Source organism: Alosa sapidissima, chromosome 17 (assembly GCF_018492685.1).
Source record: "Alosa sapidissima isolate fAloSap1 chromosome 17, fAloSap1.pri, whole genome shotgun sequence".
Lineage (NCBI taxonomy): Eukaryota > Metazoa > Chordata > Actinopteri > Clupeiformes > Clupeidae > Alosa > Alosa sapidissima.
This window is the reverse complement of record NC_055973.1, coordinates 19,666,770-19,686,769: the sequence shown is the minus strand read 5'-3', so window position 1 is coordinate 19,686,769 and position 20,000 is coordinate 19,666,770. Positions and strand designations below refer to the sequence as shown.

The window sequence follows — 20,000 nt, the reverse complement described above, 5'->3', positions numbered from 1 at the left end:
CTGTCACATCGCACATCACAACGCCCACCATCTTCATCCTCACCACCATCTTCATCCTCAGAAGCGCACACACATACATACACTCTCTCCAGCATCATCATCCTCGCTGCCTGCTGCAAGTGCGTGTGTGTGTCTGTGTGTGGGTGTGAACCTCCTCACACTGCTGAAAACTCATCGCCGAAAATAATTAGCAGCTCATTAGGCAGATTGCGTTTGTCTGACGCTATTTCTTTCGTTAGACGCTCTATCTCTCGTTAGACGCCCCCCTCCCTCCCTCAGCAGACGGATCTGCAGGCATTTGGTCGACTCCTGCTCCCAATTACCCTCCTAGACACGGAGCACAGGGAGACACGCCGGAGAAAAAAAACACAAAGCTGCTAATTATTTTTGAGTCTGTCGTTTTCTCTGCGGTCTTGGTGCAAAGCGGACCCTGCCTAGCACAGTGAGCGTTGTTGGGTGAAACGAGTCTTTTTTACCCACTCAGCGATTCTGCCTTGTTGGATGAAAAACGATGTTTACACACCTACGACAATATATATATATATATATATATATGCCCTACAAATGGCACAGGGTTTGTTTGCGTTTGCGTTTGTTTGTGTGTGTGTGTGTGTGTGTGTGTGAGAGAGAGAGTGTTCACTCATGACGTTTCCTACTGTGGGCACCCCTTGGCTGTATGTGGCTTGTGTTGAGCTCCGTGCTGGACTCGTCTGGCCAGTCTGACTCTTATTCACCACATGGCAGCTGACTGCAGGACGGATCTGGCTGGGATTTGGCCCTGATCCGGCCCTCATCTGGCTCACATCCAGCTGATCCCAGGCCGATCAGCTCCCTGAGTCAGCTGTTATGCACACACACCTTCTCTCCTCCCTGTCTGGTGTGTGTATCCTCACGGTAGCATTGACAGAACCTCCGCAACGGGAGCCTCCCAGTCATGCCCTGGAAAACACACACAATCACACTCACATACTCACACACACATAATCACACTCACATACTCACACACACATAATCACACTCACGTACTCACACACACATAATCACACTCCCATACTCACACACACATAATCACACTCACGTACTCACACACACATAATCACACTCACGTACTCACACACACATAATCACACTCCCATACTCACACACACATAATCACACTCACGTACTCACACACACATAATCACACTCACGTACTCACACACACATAATCACACTCCCATACTCACACACACATAATCACACTCACGTACTCACACACACATAATCACACTCCCATACTCACACACACATAATCACACTCACGTACTCACACACACATAATCACACTCACATAGTCACAAACAGAGTCCTAGGAGGGTCATCTGTCATCCTGTCCTACATGAAAGCGTGCTCTCCTCTCCTGCACGAAAAGAGCACGAAAAGAGCACTCTCCTGCTCTCCTCTCCTCTCATGTAAAGCACGTAAGTCTACACGTAAAGAGCACACTATCCTGTCCTACACGTAAAGCATACTGTCCTCTCATGTAAAGCACGTAAGTCTACACGTAAAGACCACACTATCCTGTCCTACACGTAAAGAGCACACTATCCTCTCCTGCACGTAAAGCCCTGCCACCACTCCTCTCGTCCTGAACTCAGTGGTGTCGTCACTCGTTCCTTTGGCATGTATGGAGACAAAGGGAGGGCAGATGGCACCAAGCGTGCCCGGCAGCTCTTTCTCACACACTCCAAACAGACAGAATGAAGTAGTGACACACACACACACACACACACACACACACACCGGACCTCGGCTCTCACAATGCCCACTTATGCCAACATGTGGCGGTGCCAGCTGTGCCCTCACCCTGCTGTCGATCCCTGGCCGTTGTGCCCAGAGTGAAAAGGGAGATTGTTCTCCTTCTCTGCCGAGGAGCAGCGTGGCACAAGACACACCGCCACCCCCCTCCTCCTCCTCCTCTAGACAGGCAGGCTGTCGTCGCTAGCAGGGTCTGGCAGCAGTAGCCACAAATATCGATTCAGTCCCCCTCCAGCCGTCACCAAGGCCGTGCCCATCTAACGCTTCATCAGCCCTATTGTGTTCTGTCCCAGTGCGCCCAGAAGCCCGGTAGTGCACCGTTAGCGCCTCATGGAGGCACTGAGGACAGAACCTGGACCAGAACCAGAGAGCCCAGGCCCAGTCTTGGGGGCCCACCACCACGGTGTCTTATGTTAACACTTTACTGTGCTGCAGTAACAACTGCTTCCTCACCGGGCTGCTGCACTGGTCCACTGCATGCCCCTCATGCCTGTGCAATCACCCTCATCTCTCACCACCACGGGACAGTAACTGGAATACTTATCGTAACCAAAGACAGTAAAGTAAAACGCCCTTTTAAAAGGACCTCCATGTCAGTGCCCTCATGCTGTACACAGAATAGAATGGTAACGTGATGTCGTCATTGATGTTGTTTCTTCATAGTGTTAGCCAAGCTATTACATACTTATGCTTCCAAAAGTGATTTACATATGTCAATTATTGCAAGGGCCAGTCTCTCCAGAGCAACTCTGGGTTAAGTGCCTTGCTCAAGGTTTGAACCCACAACTTGTAACTGCATAGCTAGCCCCGTTCCTTAGCCACTATGCTATTACCGCTAATGTTGCTCGGAATAGAATGATAGCACTATGTCGGTGAGTTAACTAAGTTGTCACATGAGGCAGTGATCTCTGGTGTTTAGTCCTTCAGTGAGAAATACTCAAGCTCCTAATCCTAAGGCATTTGTGACTCTAACATGGCGTAATGACTAGCGCTCATGCAGGGGATAGCTACAGGGTCACAACCTCTAGTTCAGTCAACTCAAATCAGTTAGAGTTAGAGAACATAGAGTTAAGTAAGTATAAGTATAAGTTTATATACTCTTTTGATCCCGTGAGGGAAAATTTGGTCTCTGCATTTATCCCAATCCGTGAATTAGTGAAACACACTCAGCACACAGTGAACACACAGTGAGGTGAAGCACAGTGAGGTGAAGCTGCCTGCAACAACAGCGGCGCTGTTGAGGGAGCAGTGAGGGGTTAGGTGGGCCTGAGCGGAAGTGTGTTTGGGACAGAGTGGACTACTACAGTATTTTAACCTGTGGGAGTGCCAGGCTATATCAGGAGTGTACACACTTCTTCTTAAAGCAGCCCTAAAGCTAGCTAGACACAGCTGGAAACTCATTTTTTTGTTTTTACGATCAGGTTAGAGAGATAGCAGAACATACCAACCGTTCTCCGACCCCCTCCGACACAAATATTACATTTTCCATAATGAAATTACCTCTGAGAAAGCCCATTATCTCTATTCCTTAAGGCCATTGTTGATATGAGGTCCTCCCAGCTGTAAGCGAGAATCAAACCCCAAACAAACGAAAGTAGGGAAGGAGGAACAGGAGCTATGCAACCTGCCATTAGCACGGCAGAATCAGAAACTCTTGAAGGTTCTAATTCTGTCGTTCTAATTCTAATTGAACGTTCATTCAGATTCAGATGTTGTGTGTGATTGTCAGCACTGAGATTTCATTGCTCCCATATCACAGCAAGCTCAGCTGTGCTGTGTTTATACATAATGCATCAGCTCTGGTGTTGTACGATGATGTTCCACAGCTCAGAAGGTTGTAATGATTTATTCCGTCTGTCGATGTACAAGGAGTGCCACTTTGTCCAAACTGATCAGAAATGGTTGTGTTTGGTAGATGTTGATTGTCCCTCAGAACTTTTTTTCTGTCTTCATTCATTCATCTCCCAGCTCCATCTTCAGCTGTTTTAACCAGCATGCCTGCTTTTGTATCCTTCTGTGCCGAAGCACACTGAATTTCCTATCAGGCAGCTACTGTATGAGTTTCTTAGATTTAGATTATTATGGCACAAAAGCAAGAGCAATTATGAAAGTATTGGGGAAATTGACCATGAAGGCTGTTCTGGAATGAGCTTGTTAGCGTAGGAATAACCTTCAGCTCGCTGGGCCCTCGGCAAGTACGGGCTGTGTTTACGCGCGTATGCACTCAGGTACGCCTCGGCCTGCAGAGTCGGAGAATATGGGAGAGGGAGAAATCAGTGCGAGCAGCGAGACTTTCTCAAGACTTTCTGTGCTTTTGCTTTTGAGCTGTAAGCAGGGCCTCAAGTGAACTGTCAAACTGAGGCAGTGTGTGGAAGAAAGGCAGGCTAGCTAGTAGCTACAGAGAGCTAAAAGCCTTTGAAACGGCTTTTCATCAGGACACCATGCTGATATATACAGCTAGTTCTTTCAGATCTGCAGATAGTGTTTTTGTGATCTTGGAGGAAGCTAGGAGTAATATCCAGTTTTATTTGACAAATTGGAAGCATTCATAGTTTAAAAAGGCAGAAAGAACTTAATAAATGCTAATATATAAAAAAATTTAAATACTTGACCTTATTATTGCTAAGTGAGCAACATGACCATTACTGCTTTAAATGTTACTATGCAGTGTTAACGTGCTCTTTTTCTTTTTTGAAACATACGCATTCTTTATAACATATGCTCATTTTACTGGGCTAGAACAGGTAAAATGTACGTTATCAGTGCATTTTAGCTCAAATGCATGTCTAACAATGACTTGAATTGGGTTTCTTTTTAAAGTATCACTTTGCCTTTTTTTTTCTTTTTTGTTTGTTTTTGTTTTTTGTTCTGTCCTGTCTCTGTTCTTCGCAGGCTTCTTGGACTCGGCCAGAGCAGCATAAGGTAGAGACCCCCCCCCCCCCCCCCCCCCATCACCATCACCACCTTAAACTCGCTCTGAGTGACCCTCAGGCAGAGAACGGGTCAATACACACATGGGTCTGTGCATGTGTCGAGATATTCTCCTTTAAACTCTTAAAGAGTGTCCTCAATCAACATGAGAGCAGGTCCAAACACCACACACGCACGCGCACACACACACACACACACAGACACACAAACACACACACACACACGCCATGTTTGCAGCTGTGCACTAACACCTGAGTGTATCAGGATAATGCTAAAGTTACAGTGAAGCGGTTCCTACTTCCCTCCACAACCAGCCTTGCCTAAGAAGAGCTTAAACACTCACAAGGTTCATTTGACTTGAAGATGCAATATGGAGTTCTTAACTGTAAGAAACAGAAGGCTTTAAGACCTTTTATATTGTAAAAAAAAAAAACCCAGAAGGCTTGAAGACCTGTAAGCGTGGTGTAAATCTGAAGACATCCTAAAGAGTCAGTGTTTCATAGCATTTCTATGTGTTGTTGGTGCACCGTTGGGTGTTGGCCAACTTCTTAATCCTCAGCAGCCTTTTAGGGCATTTGTTCGCATCCCTCTATTTCTGTTGCCCCCCCACACACACACCTCCCCTATATAATGCAGAGGCACTTTGTGAAACACTGTTTTCTCCTTGTTCTTTCAGAGCTACATAGTCACGCTTGGTCTAGAAGCGTTGTGCTCGCGGACAACACTAACTACATATTGCACTTTTCTCAGAGGCCATGACCGTGCCCGAGTCCATGTTGTCCCGCACTGCGAAGTTGCCTTCATTCCGCCTGTGTGTGTGTGAAACGAGGCGGTAAACAGCTACGCACGCTTGCACTCTGGGCGGAAGGTAACACCGTGTACCGGAGTGTCTCTGAGACCCCCCAGGGGGGGGGGGGGTGGTTGGTGGGGGGGTCGGTAATGTCAGGGGGTGCAGGAGAGGGACGTGCAAAATCAAATGGCCCTGAAATCTGCAGTCCTGTTTCTGGGCCTGAAATCTGGTGTTTATGGGCTAGACACACTGCTGTTACTCATCTCTGACATTTAGCAGTGGGCCTGATGGCATCCTTCTCAGGCTGTGTGCCTGTGTGTGTGTGTGTGTGTGTGTGTGTGATGCCATCCAGCTCCGGCTGATGGCACACTGAATCGTGATTCATGCAAATACTTCACACCCCATGTGCTTCGTGCTCATTTAGAGACAGAAAGCCCCCCCCCCCCCCCCCCCCCCACACACACACACACACACAAACACATACACACTCACACACGTCTGTGTAGCTCAGACGTGCGGCACGACTCCCTGTGAGGTGCATGAGAGGTGTGTGTGTGTTTGTGCGCGCAGAATGTTTTGGTGGTGCTTTCGGTGAACACCGCCTCCACACAACTGGCATACACAGCAGAGTTATGAGCCATTAAGCCAACATATACACATCATACACTACATCACTGTGTATGTCAACAGCCACGAACATGCATTATATATCCACAGCACACACACACACACACACACACACCTCACAGATATAGTGCGTACATGGGTGATGAGATTTGTAAACTTATGTATTATTGATGCAGTTATGCAACCCTTGTATTGGGGCGCTGCCACCCGTAGGAAGGTGTGTGTGTGTGTGTGTGTGTGAGCGTGCGGGTCCAGATGCGTCCGCTGCTGATAAGCTGTTCTTTCCGCCGGAGTGGCCGTAGGCTGGCGGAACCTTCTGGAAAACCTACTGTTCCTGGAGCCGGTCACCCTGATGCATTATTTAGACGGCCGCTCCACTGCGTTGAAAAGCGTGCGTATGAATCTTTAAGCAGACCATGTTCTCATGTTGCAAACAAATAAGAAGATATGCACACACACACACACACACACACACACACACACACACACACACACACAAATAAATAAAAAGATGGATGCTGCTCATTTTCTCTGCACCACTCTCACCTGGGGTTGTGCATTGAAATGTAAGACTGGAGAGGCAGGCTGTGGGGTTCCACTGCTTTGTCAGTCACACACACACAAACACACACACACACACACACACACACACACACAGCAGGAGATTGAATTGGGGGACTTGAACCCAGTAGACCGGTTCCCTACACAACCTCAGACACAGAGCTCAGACACGCACACACACACACACACATAGGACATGCAGACAAGAGATTGAGTTGGTGATGCCACTGGGGGACTGAAACCCAATAGACCATCTCCCCACAAAACCTCATCAACAAAGGTCACACACACACACACACACACACACACAGTCGCACATTCCTCAAGACAGATCTGACGCCAGACCTCCCATTGTGAGTGGGGGGTCACCTTGTGGCCATCAGACAGTGTATTAGTCATTGTGTATGTGTGTGTGTGGAAATGTATCTAGATTTGCATTTGCATGAATATATGTGATGTGTGTGTGTGGTGTTTATATGCTGTTGTGGGTTTGCATGCCTGTGCTGTATGCATGTAAATAAAATTGTGTGTGCATGTGGGTGTTTGTGTACTTACATGCATTGAGTGTGTGGGTGCATTTTGGTGTCTGAACATGTGTGTGTGTGTGCCATTATTGTGCAGCCCTGTGTGCTGTCTGTAGTGCTCCCCACTGTGCTGAGTCTTGGGTAGTGGGTATGAAAGTGTGTGTGTGCGTGTGTGTTGTAGTCTGGACTAGCGCGGATGAAAGGCTGAGTTATGTAAGTGTGTCTGTGTGTCTGGGTCCCTCTGTCCTTTCTGGGAAAGCTGGGAAACCAGCTCTAATTAAGAAATATCTTAGTCCAGCCACACACCCTGCTTCATCAGGCTGGTGTGTGTGTGCGTGTGCGTGTGTGTGTGTGTGTGTGTGCATCCTGCTTCATCAGACTGCCCTCTCATAAGAGTTACAGTTACTCTGTAGGACATCAGTGTTGAACACACTCACTCACACATACACACACTCACACATACACACACAAATGCACATTCACACAAATGCATGCACTCACATACAAACACACAGACACATACACACACTCTCTCGCACACAACACAGACACATGCACACACAAATGCACACACACAGACACAATCTCTCTCTCTTTCTCTCTCTCTCTCACACACACACTAGCTCTGGTAAAAACAGGTTTGAAGGGGCACTTGCTGGCATTCTAATGAACTGCACAATGAGGTCCAGAAAAGTTCATTACCTTAATCACTGTCCTAGATTGTGTGGGAAAGTGTGTGTGTGTGTGTGTGTGTGTTTGCGTGTTGGTAAAGAGTAAGTGTTGTGTCCCTGACAAGCTCTGCTTTTTAAACATTGCTTATTTTACATTATTCATTGTTTGCGCTCCATAAGAAGCAGAGGCTGTTTTATGTGGCCCGCGTTAGAGCTTGAACTCTTGTGAAACTCATGGAGCAGGGCAAACTGCTGGGCAAATGGACCCTTAAACACTTTTACAGTTTCACAGAGGACGCACTTGTGCTTTAAGTGGCACGGCACGAGAGGAGAAGACACACACGCGTTCGCGCACACACACACAGACTCCTCAGTAAACTCAGGGCCTTTCATGTTCAACACACACACACAGACACACACACACACACACACACACACACACACACACACACACACAAACTCCTCAGTAAACTAAGGCTTTCATGTCCAGCACACACAGTCTGTTACCCTTAGAAGTACAGCATATTCATGTTTCTTACTATGTGTGTCTGTGTGTGTTAAATGTGTGTCTTATTAAAGCGAGTACGGACTGAGGCGTCGAGCGGTGTGTTGGCGTGTATGTGTGTGAAGGGGAAGGGGGCTGTGATGTTGCTAATGGAGCGTGCCGCTACACTCACAAGCGGCTCTCTGAAGTATGTGTGTGTGTGTGGTTGCGTTTTGTGCATGTGTATGTGTGGGTGTGTGCACATATGAGAGGGTGCGTTGTGAACTTGCATGGTTGTGCATGCATGTGTGTATAAGTGTGTGTATGTGCAGATGTGTGTGTTTGCATGTGTGTGAGTCTGTGTGTTAATGGTCGTGTGCAAGTGTGTATGTGTGTTTGTGTGTGTGCGGAGACTTAGATCTCCCTGGTCCAACAGCTTTTTTATTGATGAGCTCTCCTCACAATCTGAGGTCTTCCAGCACATGAGTACAGAGTTAGCTCAACTGTGTGTGTGTGTGTGTGTGGGCTCTCCCTGGCGTGTTCTGGTATTGGGGGGCGTTGATCAGGGCTGTTAATGGCCTTTACTCCCGACAGCGTCCTCTTCTCAACACAGCTGGTGGGATTCACACTGTGTGTGTGTATGAGTGTGTGTGTGTATGTGTATGAGTGTGTGTTTGTATGAGTGTGTATGTGTATGAGTGTGTATGTGTATGAGTATGTGTGTGTATGAGTATGAGTGTGTATGAGTGTGTGTTTGTGCGTGTGAATGTGTTTGCATGCTTGTGTGACAGAGAGAAAGCAATAGACTGAATACATGTACGTGTTTGTTTCTGAGATGGTTTGATTTAGTATGTGTGTGAGTGTTTGTGAGAGAGTGATTCCATGAGTTTGTGTGTGTGTGTGTGTGTGTGTGAGAGAGAGAGAGAGAGAGAGAGAGAGTGACTCCATGAGTGTGTGTGTGTGTTTGAGAGAGAGTAACTCCATGAGTGTGTAATCAGCCGGATGTGTATTGCATGGTAAACGGAGGTAAATTGTTTTTTGTTGTAGTGTGTGTGCATGTGGCATGGTAAGTATAGCGGTCTGAACTGCAGCATCTGAGTGTGTCTGTGTGTGGTGTGTGTGTGGTGTGTTTCAGAGCTCGGATGGGAACGTGGTGGTGCGGAGTGATGCGCGGGTTTCCTCACTCACGCTGAAGTATGCCCAATACACTGACGCCGGCCAGTACGTGTGCACCGCACGCAACGCCATCGGACACGACGCACAGGCCATGTACCTGGAAGTCAGATGTAAGTTATACACGCACACACACACCTCACACACACACACACACACACACACACACACACACACACACCTCATTCAGACATATCTCATACACACGCACAACACACACACACACACACACACACACACACACACACACACACACACCACGTACTCACACACACACCTCATACACACACACACACACACACACACACATACACACACACACACACACACCTCATACACACACACACACACACTTCATACACACACACACACACACACACACACACACACACACACACACACACTGGCCAGTATGTGTGCACCACACCACACACACACCCTCACGAGTGTACACACACACACACACACACACACACACACACTGGCCAGTACTAATGCACAGCATGCGACACCATTGGACATGATGCACAAGCCATATACCTGTAATTTAAATATAGAGTAAGTCAGATATAAGAGTACCCTCTTACCCTATACCCTATATTATACTGCACACAGACACTTCTCACATACACACACCATTCACGCAAGCACACACCCCTCAGAACAGCATTAGTATTCACACTAAGCGTCTGGCACATTCACACACACGGGGGGGGGAAGGGGGTGGCAGGAGTGTGAGTTGTAAACACAGCTAAAGTCCCTGACTGTCTGTAACACACACACACACACACACACACACACACACACATGCAGTAACACTCCCAGAACAGCTGTAATATCCACACACACAGAAGCAGTTAGCTAGGGGCCGGGTTTAGGTTTGTTCAGGTGGTGGACGATGCTGGACAGTTAAGTTAGGTTGTGTGAGTTTGTTTGTTTGTTTGTTTGTTTGCATCCCATGAGTGCAGACTGCAGCTCTGTTTGCGTGGCGCTCAGGGCTTTCTAGGCTCCAATCCAGTAGATATGAGATCTGTTTCAAGCAGCACTATCTCCCCGAATGGACGTGAATGAAAGGAGCGTAATCCCTCCACAAAGTGGACTAAAAAGGCAAGCAGACGCCAGCATTCGGCATTCAGACTCAAACTCAGTGTCTGCTGTCTGCTTTCCTTTTTACTCACTCTGACATCTCAGCTCAGCACAGCAATCAGTTAGCCAGTCCATGCCTTTCATGAAAGCTGTGTGTGTGTGTGTGTGTGTGTGTGTGTGTGTGTGTGTGTGTGTGTGTGTGTGTGTGTGTGTGTGTGTGTGTGTGTGTGTGTGTGTGTGTGTGTGTTTGAATTCAAGTACTACATGTAGGTGGTGTTCTTGAGCTATAATGACTCAGTCTAGCGGAGATGAATAGATCAGTGGATTGCTCAGGTGTGTTGATGCTCTTTTAAAACAGAGAACGCAGAAACACACACTGCCTGTGACAAAAGCTACACTACCCAGCTCCCCTATGTTCCTGTGGTAAAGACTACACTACCGAGCTCTCCTATGTTCTTGTGTACAATACTACACTACCCAGCTCCCCCATGTTCCTGTGGGAAAGACTACATTGCCCAGCTCCCCTTTGTTCCTGTGGTAAAGACTACATTACCCAGCTCCCCTTTGTTCCTGTGGACTACTCTACCTACAGTGCTCTTATTGCTCCAGCAGGACTGTCACCCAAACAGAACTGCACCATGGCAGCAACACAACACAACCATTCCACAAATGTGATGGAAGCAATGTGTTCTGGCTGTTACTGCCCCTACAGTGCTTTCTTACTGCCCCTACAGTGCTGTATTATTGCCCCTACAGTGCTGTCTTACTGCCCCTACAGTGCTGTCTTATTGCCCCTACAGTGCTGTCTTACTGCCCCTACAGTGCTGTCTTACTGCCTCTACAGTGCTGTCTTATTGCCCCAGCAGTGCTGTATCACTGCCTCTACCTTGCCCTCATGCTGCTGTCATCAGCTGTCCTCTCAGATGTAGCCCACTCACCACACAACAACGTGCACACACACACATACATACACACACACACACACACACACACACCACACACACTTCAGAACAGCATCAGTGTTCACACAAAGCATTTGGCGTGTACACACACACACGCACACATACACACATACACACACTCGCTTAAACTCACCACTCACACTTCAGAAGAACATGAGTGTTCACACACAAACCATCTGGCAATCTGCCCACGTGTGTGTCCCCGCTCTACTTGTCCTTGTGATTCTAAACATCAACACACACAGACGCGTGCGCGCGCACTCTCACACACTCACACACACACACACACATACACACACACACACACACACACACACACTCAGTCTAGCAGCGCAGGTGCACCAGATTGTCTGTGGAGATGGACTCTGTAATTGTTGGCTATTAGGGCAGAATTAGCAGCAGAATGCCTCAAGGCCCTCTGATTGGTCCTTGACAGATTGCACTGTTCCGCCTCATATACACCACGTCATTGGCTGATGCTCAGCACTCCCTCACTCTCATTGGTTCTCAGCACTGCAAGGGTGTGACTAACAGTTTAGATCCCCAATGGAGTGTTCATTGTGCACATGCCCTTACATGATTTTTCAAATGAGCTTGATGTTATGGTTATGGTTATGGTTATGGTTACGCACATGACACACAAATACAAAACAATATAAAACTTAAAATTTAACAAGGAACAAATTAAGATGTTGGTCAGACTGTAATAAGGAGAATAGCAATAATAAACAACCATGTCAATTCAATCAATAGCCTAATGAAAGAAATAAACAATGAAAAAAGGGAAAATAATAAACAATAATGTACATTCAATCAATAATATAATAACAATAACAAAAGCATGGTAAGACTACATTATGGGGATTATCAATAATAAACAACAATGTTAAATTATTAAACAGCCTAATAAAAATAAATAAAACCATAACACATATGAGAACATATATGAGAAGCATGTCTAGGCAAAAAGACATGAGGTTGGATGCAGAACATTCACATTGGTAGTGTGGAAAGGGTTGCTCTCATGCTAGCAAAAGCATACTGCACCACTGTAAATAGCATTGCCCTCTAAAATGGTTACTTGATGACACTGTAAATGCTAGTACAGTGTATTGGCCGACGTGACCGTGTTAAATGTAGGCTAATGAACTCTCTCGGCAATGGGCTGTGTTGTTCCTTTAATGCAGGCTAAGTCGTTAACAAATGGCAGGAGATTATATCTAATTAAATAGATGTTGGCACGCTGGCGTTGTGTGCTGGGAGAACACCTGATGACTCAGGGGACGGATTGTTTTAGCGGCAAAGGCGAATCCGGCAGCCCGTCTTTTATCGGGGCGTCCGCTTTATGTTGGGGAAGAGCGTTGCTGTAATCACCATAGATGATCGGCATTTAAGGATGCTAAATCTCATAAGCTTATGGTTCACCGCAGATTGCTGCAATTAATATGAATTGGTAGCTGCAGCAGGCTCACGCCCTCACAGAGACGCTCGGGGGGAGGAGGAGAAGATGAAAGAGATGTATGCAGTCAGCACACACACACACACACACACACACACACACACACACACACACACACACACAGACACACAGACAGCACAGCGTCTGATTCACAGCCACAGAGAAGGAGGCAGGGGGACCCGGGATTGTGTAAACAGTGGGGGGATGTGCACATGAACACATAAACACACGTTCTCACATAAATGCATGCACACACAGGCTCAGACACACTCAAACATATTAAGCACGCTCATATACACACACACACACACACACACACACACTCACCTAAATGCATGCGCACACACACACACGCACACACACTCACAGGTCAGATCACAGGCTGGCGTGCAACTGGAAGCACGCTTTCATCATCGTCACCATCATCATAGTCTTCGTCATCCTTGTCCTCCTCGCGCTGGCTGGCTGTGGAGTGACTGGAGGGGGAGAGTGGGAGAGATGAAGACGCAAGCCAGTTATTTTAAAATGCGGCCTCTGCTGCACAGCATCTTCGCTCTAATCTTAGTGTCCTGTCCTCCCATGAGCCAGTCATCACAGTGACAGGACTGGATTGTTTACAGACGCTTCACCCCACCTTGACTTCAATTCACGCTCATGTATAGCTCTGTATGTGTTAGCCGAGTAAAGGCTGGTGTGTTATAGTTAACACAGCCTCTGTTTGCTATGCTAGCTGAGTAAAGGCTGGTGTGTTATAGTTAACACAGCCTCTGTTTGCTATGCTAGCTGAGTAAAGGCTGATGTGTTATAGTTAACACAGCTTCTGTTTGCTATGCTAGCTATGCTATGTTATAGTTAACACAGTCTCTTTTATCTATATGTCAGCAGGGTAAAGTATTTTTTTTTTAGTGAACACAGCCACACCAACTGAGTTTGTGAGGAACAGCTGATGAAGTGTAGTTTAGTGAATAACCCTTCTCAGCTCTACGCCATCGCAGTGTAGGCTGATTCGGTTTAGTGAGCACAGCATCTGACACACACAGGATGTGTTCCATTACTGGGTGCTGGGCTGTGGTGTGTGTGTGTGTGTGTGTGTGTGTGTGTGTGTGTGTGTGTGTGTGTGTGTGTGTGTGTGACTGCCTGGAATGGGAACAAGATGAAAGCTCGTCATAAATCCAGTCACCGTGGCGATGCCTCGAAGGGCCAAGTTCCGAGTGACAGTCCGTTACATTTTAAAAGAAGCCCAGGAAACAGCAGTGGTAGCTGTCAATCACTTCACTGCAGATCGGGGGGGAACACACACACACACACACACTCTTCACATGACTGCACAGAAATACACATGTTCACACACACACAACACAATCCCATACACTCACTGAACATTGAACACAATCATACACACACTCAACACCTTCACACACACACACACACACACACACACACACACACACACACACACACTACAGTCCTCTACTTAAATCCATACATAAATGTTCTTGTGTTAAGTTCCGTCTTATGTTCTCCATGTTCTTGTGTTAAGTTTCATTGTATGTTCTCCATGTTCTTGTATTAAAGCTGCAGTTGGCAAGTCTGACAGATTGAGGGGACTTAGCCAAAATTTTTAATGTTTACAACTCTCATGCCCCTCCCCCACTACCACCGAGCACCCTCTCATTGAGTTTGTGCTCGTCACTGCGCACCAGACTGCACCAGACTGTGATTGACAGTCAGATCTCACACAGCCCTGCTTTGATTGGACCAGAAGAACCGGGAGCTGTGGATTTTTGCAAAACAAATAACAGGCTCTAGGTGGAGGTAGAAGTGTGTTTTTTTTATTTTTTAAATCGGCTGATTTATGTTGTTCTGTTGGAGCGTAGTGTCGATTTCAGTGAATATGAACAAAAAAATCTTGCCAACTGCAGCGTTAAGTCCCCTCTTATGGTCTTTAGGTTCTTGTGTTGAGTTCCCTCTTATGTTCTCTATGTTCTTGTGTTAAGTTTCATTTTATGTTCTCCACGTTCTTGTGTTGAGTGTCTTTATGTTTTCCATGTTATGTTCTCCATGTTCTTGTGTTAAGTTTCATTTTATGTTCTCCATATTCTTGTGTTGAGTGTCTTTTTATGTTCTCCATGTTCTTGTGTTGAGTTCCCTCTTATGTTCTCCATGTTCTTGTGTTGCTCTGTGCAGATGCCCCTAAGCTCCTGGGTTCTGTGACCGTGTACACGTGGGAGGGTAACCCCGCCAACATCAGCTGTGAGATTCTAGCTCACCCCAGTGACGTGTCGCTGTACTGGCTACGAGACGGCATTCAGCTGCCCTCCCCCAACACCACCAACATCAAGATCTACAACACACCCGCCGCCACCTTCTTGGAGGTACACACACATACACACAGACACCACACACACACACACACACACACCACACACATACACACACACAACACACACACTTACACCCAACACCACCAACATCAAGTTCTACAACACACCCGCCACCACGTTCTTGGAGGTACACACTAGGGCTGGGACGGTATGGATGTTTTTTACCGCAGACGGTAAGCAAGAAATTATCGCGGTTTCGCTACTAGAACATATTTTTTTATTCTTTAATGAACTAAACTAATGTATGACTCCTTTCTGGCCAAATTTCACAGCTTTCACGTTTAACAGCATTATGTAAATCGAGTTTGAATGGAGAGAATAGAAAAGTGTCATTGATGTGACACAAAAGTGATTGTGCCAGTTCTCCCCTACTCTCACATAGTAAATAAATAATAAATGTTGGAACATTGCGCCCCCCAACACAAACACGAAAGGTCGGGTTTGCGTCATCTTTTGATGATTTTGTTTTGAAAACGGAGGGTTAGCCTACTTAACGTAACTGTGGTTTTCTGAGTATCAATGTCATAAGATGGTTCATCACATTACACATCATGACATTACATAGGCCTACTACGTGCATGTGCAGGCCAATTATAAGGGGATTCGACTTCATGTAGGCTAGCCCCTGCAGACGTCTAAGCTGACTGCATAACGTGATTATCTTTGAGATTCTGCTACGTTTTAAAGCATATGTCATGGTTAAAAACGTCGAAGTCGAATCCCCCAAATTTTTCACAGATTTTTATTTTTTTTTTGTGGTGATGACGGTGACGAGCTCAGACCCGCGGTAGAGGTCACGTGACCGCGGTAATGCGGTTACCTTCCCAGCCCTAGTACACACACACAGACACCACACACACACACATCACACACACACTCACACCCAACACCACCAACACACCCGCCACCACTTTCGTGGAGGTACTAACGCTCAAATACAGACACACACACACATCACCAACAACGAGATACACACAGACACACTAACTATAATTGCTAACATCAAGTTCTTCAACATATCATCAGCCATATCACTCAAGGTAGACACTCAAAAAACATACATTCCATAATGTCTTCACATGTATGTGTGTGTGTGTGTGTGTGTGTGTGTGTGTGATGTTATTGTTGTTCCATTAGCGCTGCCCTATTTCTGTCTTGGTGCCACAGGGTAAATAATAGATGGGGAGCCAGGGTCCTCACAGCACAACTTCAGGCCACAGCAGTGTGTGTGTGTGTGTGTGTGTGTGTGTGTGTGTGTGTGTGTGTGTGTGTGTGTGTGTGTGTGTGTGTGTGTCATGCACCCCAAAGGGTCCTCTCAGCACAACCTCAGGACTCAGCAGTGTGTGTGTGTGTGTGTGTGTGTGTGTGTTTGTGTGTGACAGGTTCCAGAATACAGTCCTTCACCAATGTGCTACCTCTTTTGCAGGTGACCCCTGAATCTCAGAATGACTTTGGGAGCTACAACTGCACAGCCTCCAATGAGATCGGCACAGAGTCCAAAGAGTTCATCCTCGTCCAGGCTGGTCAGTGTGTGTGTGTGTGTGTGTGTGTGTGTGTGTGTGTGTGTGTGTGTGTGTGTATTTTCCATGGTGTTGTATCTGCATATTGCCTCTTGCCTGTTCATTGCAAATGAACTGATTATGAATTTCATATTTCATTTTTGCAACAAACCAAATGTGATATACCAAATGAATATTGGCCCAATTATCAGCCAAATACAGGTAATGGGCCATCCAAGCCATTAGAAATTTATATTGGTATTGTCCTAAAAACTGCTGATTGGTCCATTTCTAGTGTCAACAAGGGCTTCAGTTTATGGAGACAATATATGTGTTTGGTGTTACAGTAATTAGGTCCCCAGTGATGAGAAAACACTTCTGGACATTAACAGAGAACGTGCTTCTAACTTTACATCAAAGTCTCACATTTTTACAGTTTTGTTTCAGATGGTCTCATCTGTTTCAATCAGGCCAATTCATCTCAGCACTGCCCCCAACATACCAGCAATTTCATCATCATCAAGAGTGTGTCTGTGTGTGTGTCTGTGTCTGTGTGTGTGCATGTGTGTGTGTGTGAGTGGGCTTGTGTGACCGCACTAGCTGAATTCAGTGGCAGACATCAGCAAGCCTGTCTCCAAGGCATTAGCACTTCATTTAGATCAATTGATTCATCAGGCTCTTAGTGAAATGTGACAATTATCTAACGAGTTCTCCGCTTCTGTCAGCTTCCGCCAGGCTCTGCCAGGAGACCAACAGGAACGTTTCTGAAACACCATGCCAAAAACCTGCAGAGATCCTGTCTATTTTTCCCCCTCGTCTGCAAGTCAGATGTTGGGTACAAGCACGTCTGTAGTGAAGTGTTGGGCGAACGTGAGATGTTTGGTACATAAGTCTCTCTAGCAAAGTGTTGGGCAACCGTGAGATCTTGGGTGCATAGTTTGTGTATAGGGTATGTACTGTATGTAGTGAACATGTTGCGGGTAGCGCTGCCGCGATTAGTCCACTTAGTCGACATAATCGACCATGGAAATTAGTCGACCACAATTTTTTTAGTCAACATGTCGTTTTACTATTGACCGCCTATTTTTTTTTTGGTCTCCCGTCTCAAACGGCTCACTGTAATTCCACTCTCAAACGGCTCACTGTGCCACTTCACCTCCAGAGCATTCAGAGTTAGTCTGTACTGTTTATTGACACTTGAGAAGTGCAATGACTGTCTTTGGATGTTAAACAGGCTACTTAGACTGGCAGTGATATTTTAAACCCCACCATGCACACAAGTGTAAACGCGAGCAGCATAACTGCGTGTCTGCCTGCTTTCAGCGCGATTATTAGGCAGAGCTAAGCTAACCGTAGTAGGCTAGTGCAGACTCTGACTAATATACTATAGCCTAATGGAAATGCAGATAGCCTACTTATGCTTAGATTGTTAATACATAATGTTTTTGAACAGTTTACTTAATGAGCTTCTAACAAAAGTAGGCTGATATTGATGTGAAGGTTAAGGTGAAAGCCCTTTTAAGTTATTTATGTTTTTTACATTTGTAATTTGTTATTTGGTAACATTTAAGTTATCGTTTATGGCACAGGTGACATTTTATGTTTTGGCCTTTCAGTTGAGTTCAAACTAAAATGGACACAACGAAATAGCAAACACTTATTTTTGTTTTGTTTTATTAGTCGTTTAAATTAGTTGACCAATCCAAAAATTAGTCAAAAGATTAGTCGTTAGAAAATGAGTCGTTAGTGGCAGCACTAGTGGTGGGTATGTACTGTATATAGGATGGACATACAGTATACAGTAGCAGCTACAGTACATATGTAGGAAGAGGAGGTTTAGAGAGGAGGTATTATATACGTACGGTTATGTATTGTATCTATATGTATTGAAGGTATCTAAAGCACGTGTAGATGTGTAGAGAGTACATACAGTAAAGGGTACGTATATGGGGCACGTAGAGAGGACTCGGGTAGACTGAAGTTGGAGTCAGATTAGTATCTGAATATGTCCAACCACTGGAAGCATTGGACATCAGTAAGGGGGAGAGGAGTGTGTCATCTGCTCTGGGTGTGTGTGTTTGTGTGTGTGTGTGTGTGTGTGTGTGTGTGTGTGTGTGTGTGTGTGTGCACGCGCAAACATTACTCAGCTGTAGGTGTAGACTGCTGGTGCTAATGTTAGTGTGTTTGCGCGTGTGCACATTTGTGTGTGTGTGTGTTCGCACGTTAGTGAGTAACTGTGTGTGTAGGTAGGGTGTCCATTGGCTTTTCTTAGACAGTAAAAGGGACGATTAGTCCTCTGTGGGTGTTTGTGTGTTTAACCACGTGTGTGTTGCATAGGTACCCTCGTCAGTAGGGGTGGGCATGATTGATCGATAATAGATTGTTAAGAATTGTATCGATCATGTGGAATTTGATCGATAGCGTTCATCAATGAGGTTATGTTGTGTAGTAGCCTACTGTATGTCTTGAGGCAATGCAATGAATTTCATTATGTAGAAGCAGCCAGCAGGGGCGCAATTAATTTAGGCCCAAACTAGATTCCTACTCAAACTTGCCCAAACAGGGCCGCCAGGCTACTTGAACAACGTACACCCGACCCTGGTTAATCAGGCTACTTGAACAACGTACACCCGATCCTGGTTAATCAGGCTACTTGAACAACGTACACCCGCGTCCCTGGTTAATCAGGCTACTTGAACAACGTACACCCGACCCTGGTTAATGAATGAATGTCTGGCGAATGTCTGGGATTTCAGTCGCTGGTCCAACTGTCACAATAGGCTGTGTTCGCGTCTCAACATGTTAACAGGCTCATATCAACAAGAATCAGTAGGCTGTAGTTACTTTAGAAGTTTGAAACAGTTGGTTTGTGAATGTGATTGTGAGGAGGTCTAGCTGAAGCGGCTGAAGTGCCCTTGAGCAAGGCACCTAACCCCTCACTGCTCCCCGAGCGCTGCCGTTGTAGCAGGCAGCTCACTGCGCCGGGATTAATGTGTGCTTCACCTCACTGTGTGTTCACTGTGTGCTGTTTGTGTTTCACTAATTCACCGAT

General features: G+C 46.1%; 1 protein-coding gene across 13 annotated transcripts in view; it reads left to right on the top strand.

Annotated features, from left to right (window-relative positions):
• The window catches only part of ncam1b (neural cell adhesion molecule 1b), a 119,183-nt gene that overhangs the window by 68,001 nt on the left and 31,182 nt on the right, over positions 1-20,000 (top strand). For 9 of the 13 annotated variants that reach the window (XM_042068948.1, XM_042068956.1, XM_042068954.1 and 6 more), the window contains 4 exons: positions 4,690-4,719; positions 9,521-9,671; positions 15,253-15,440; positions 16,876-16,972. In XM_042068948.1, the coding sequence (XP_041924882.1) occupies positions 4,690-4,719; positions 9,521-9,671; positions 15,253-15,440; positions 16,876-16,972 (466 nt within the window). The remainder of the gene's footprint in view (positions 1-4,689; positions 4,720-9,520; positions 9,672-15,252; positions 15,441-16,875; positions 16,973-20,000) is intronic. The other 4 variants (XM_042068960.1, XM_042068958.1, XM_042068957.1 and 1 more) reach the window with 1 other exon arrangement.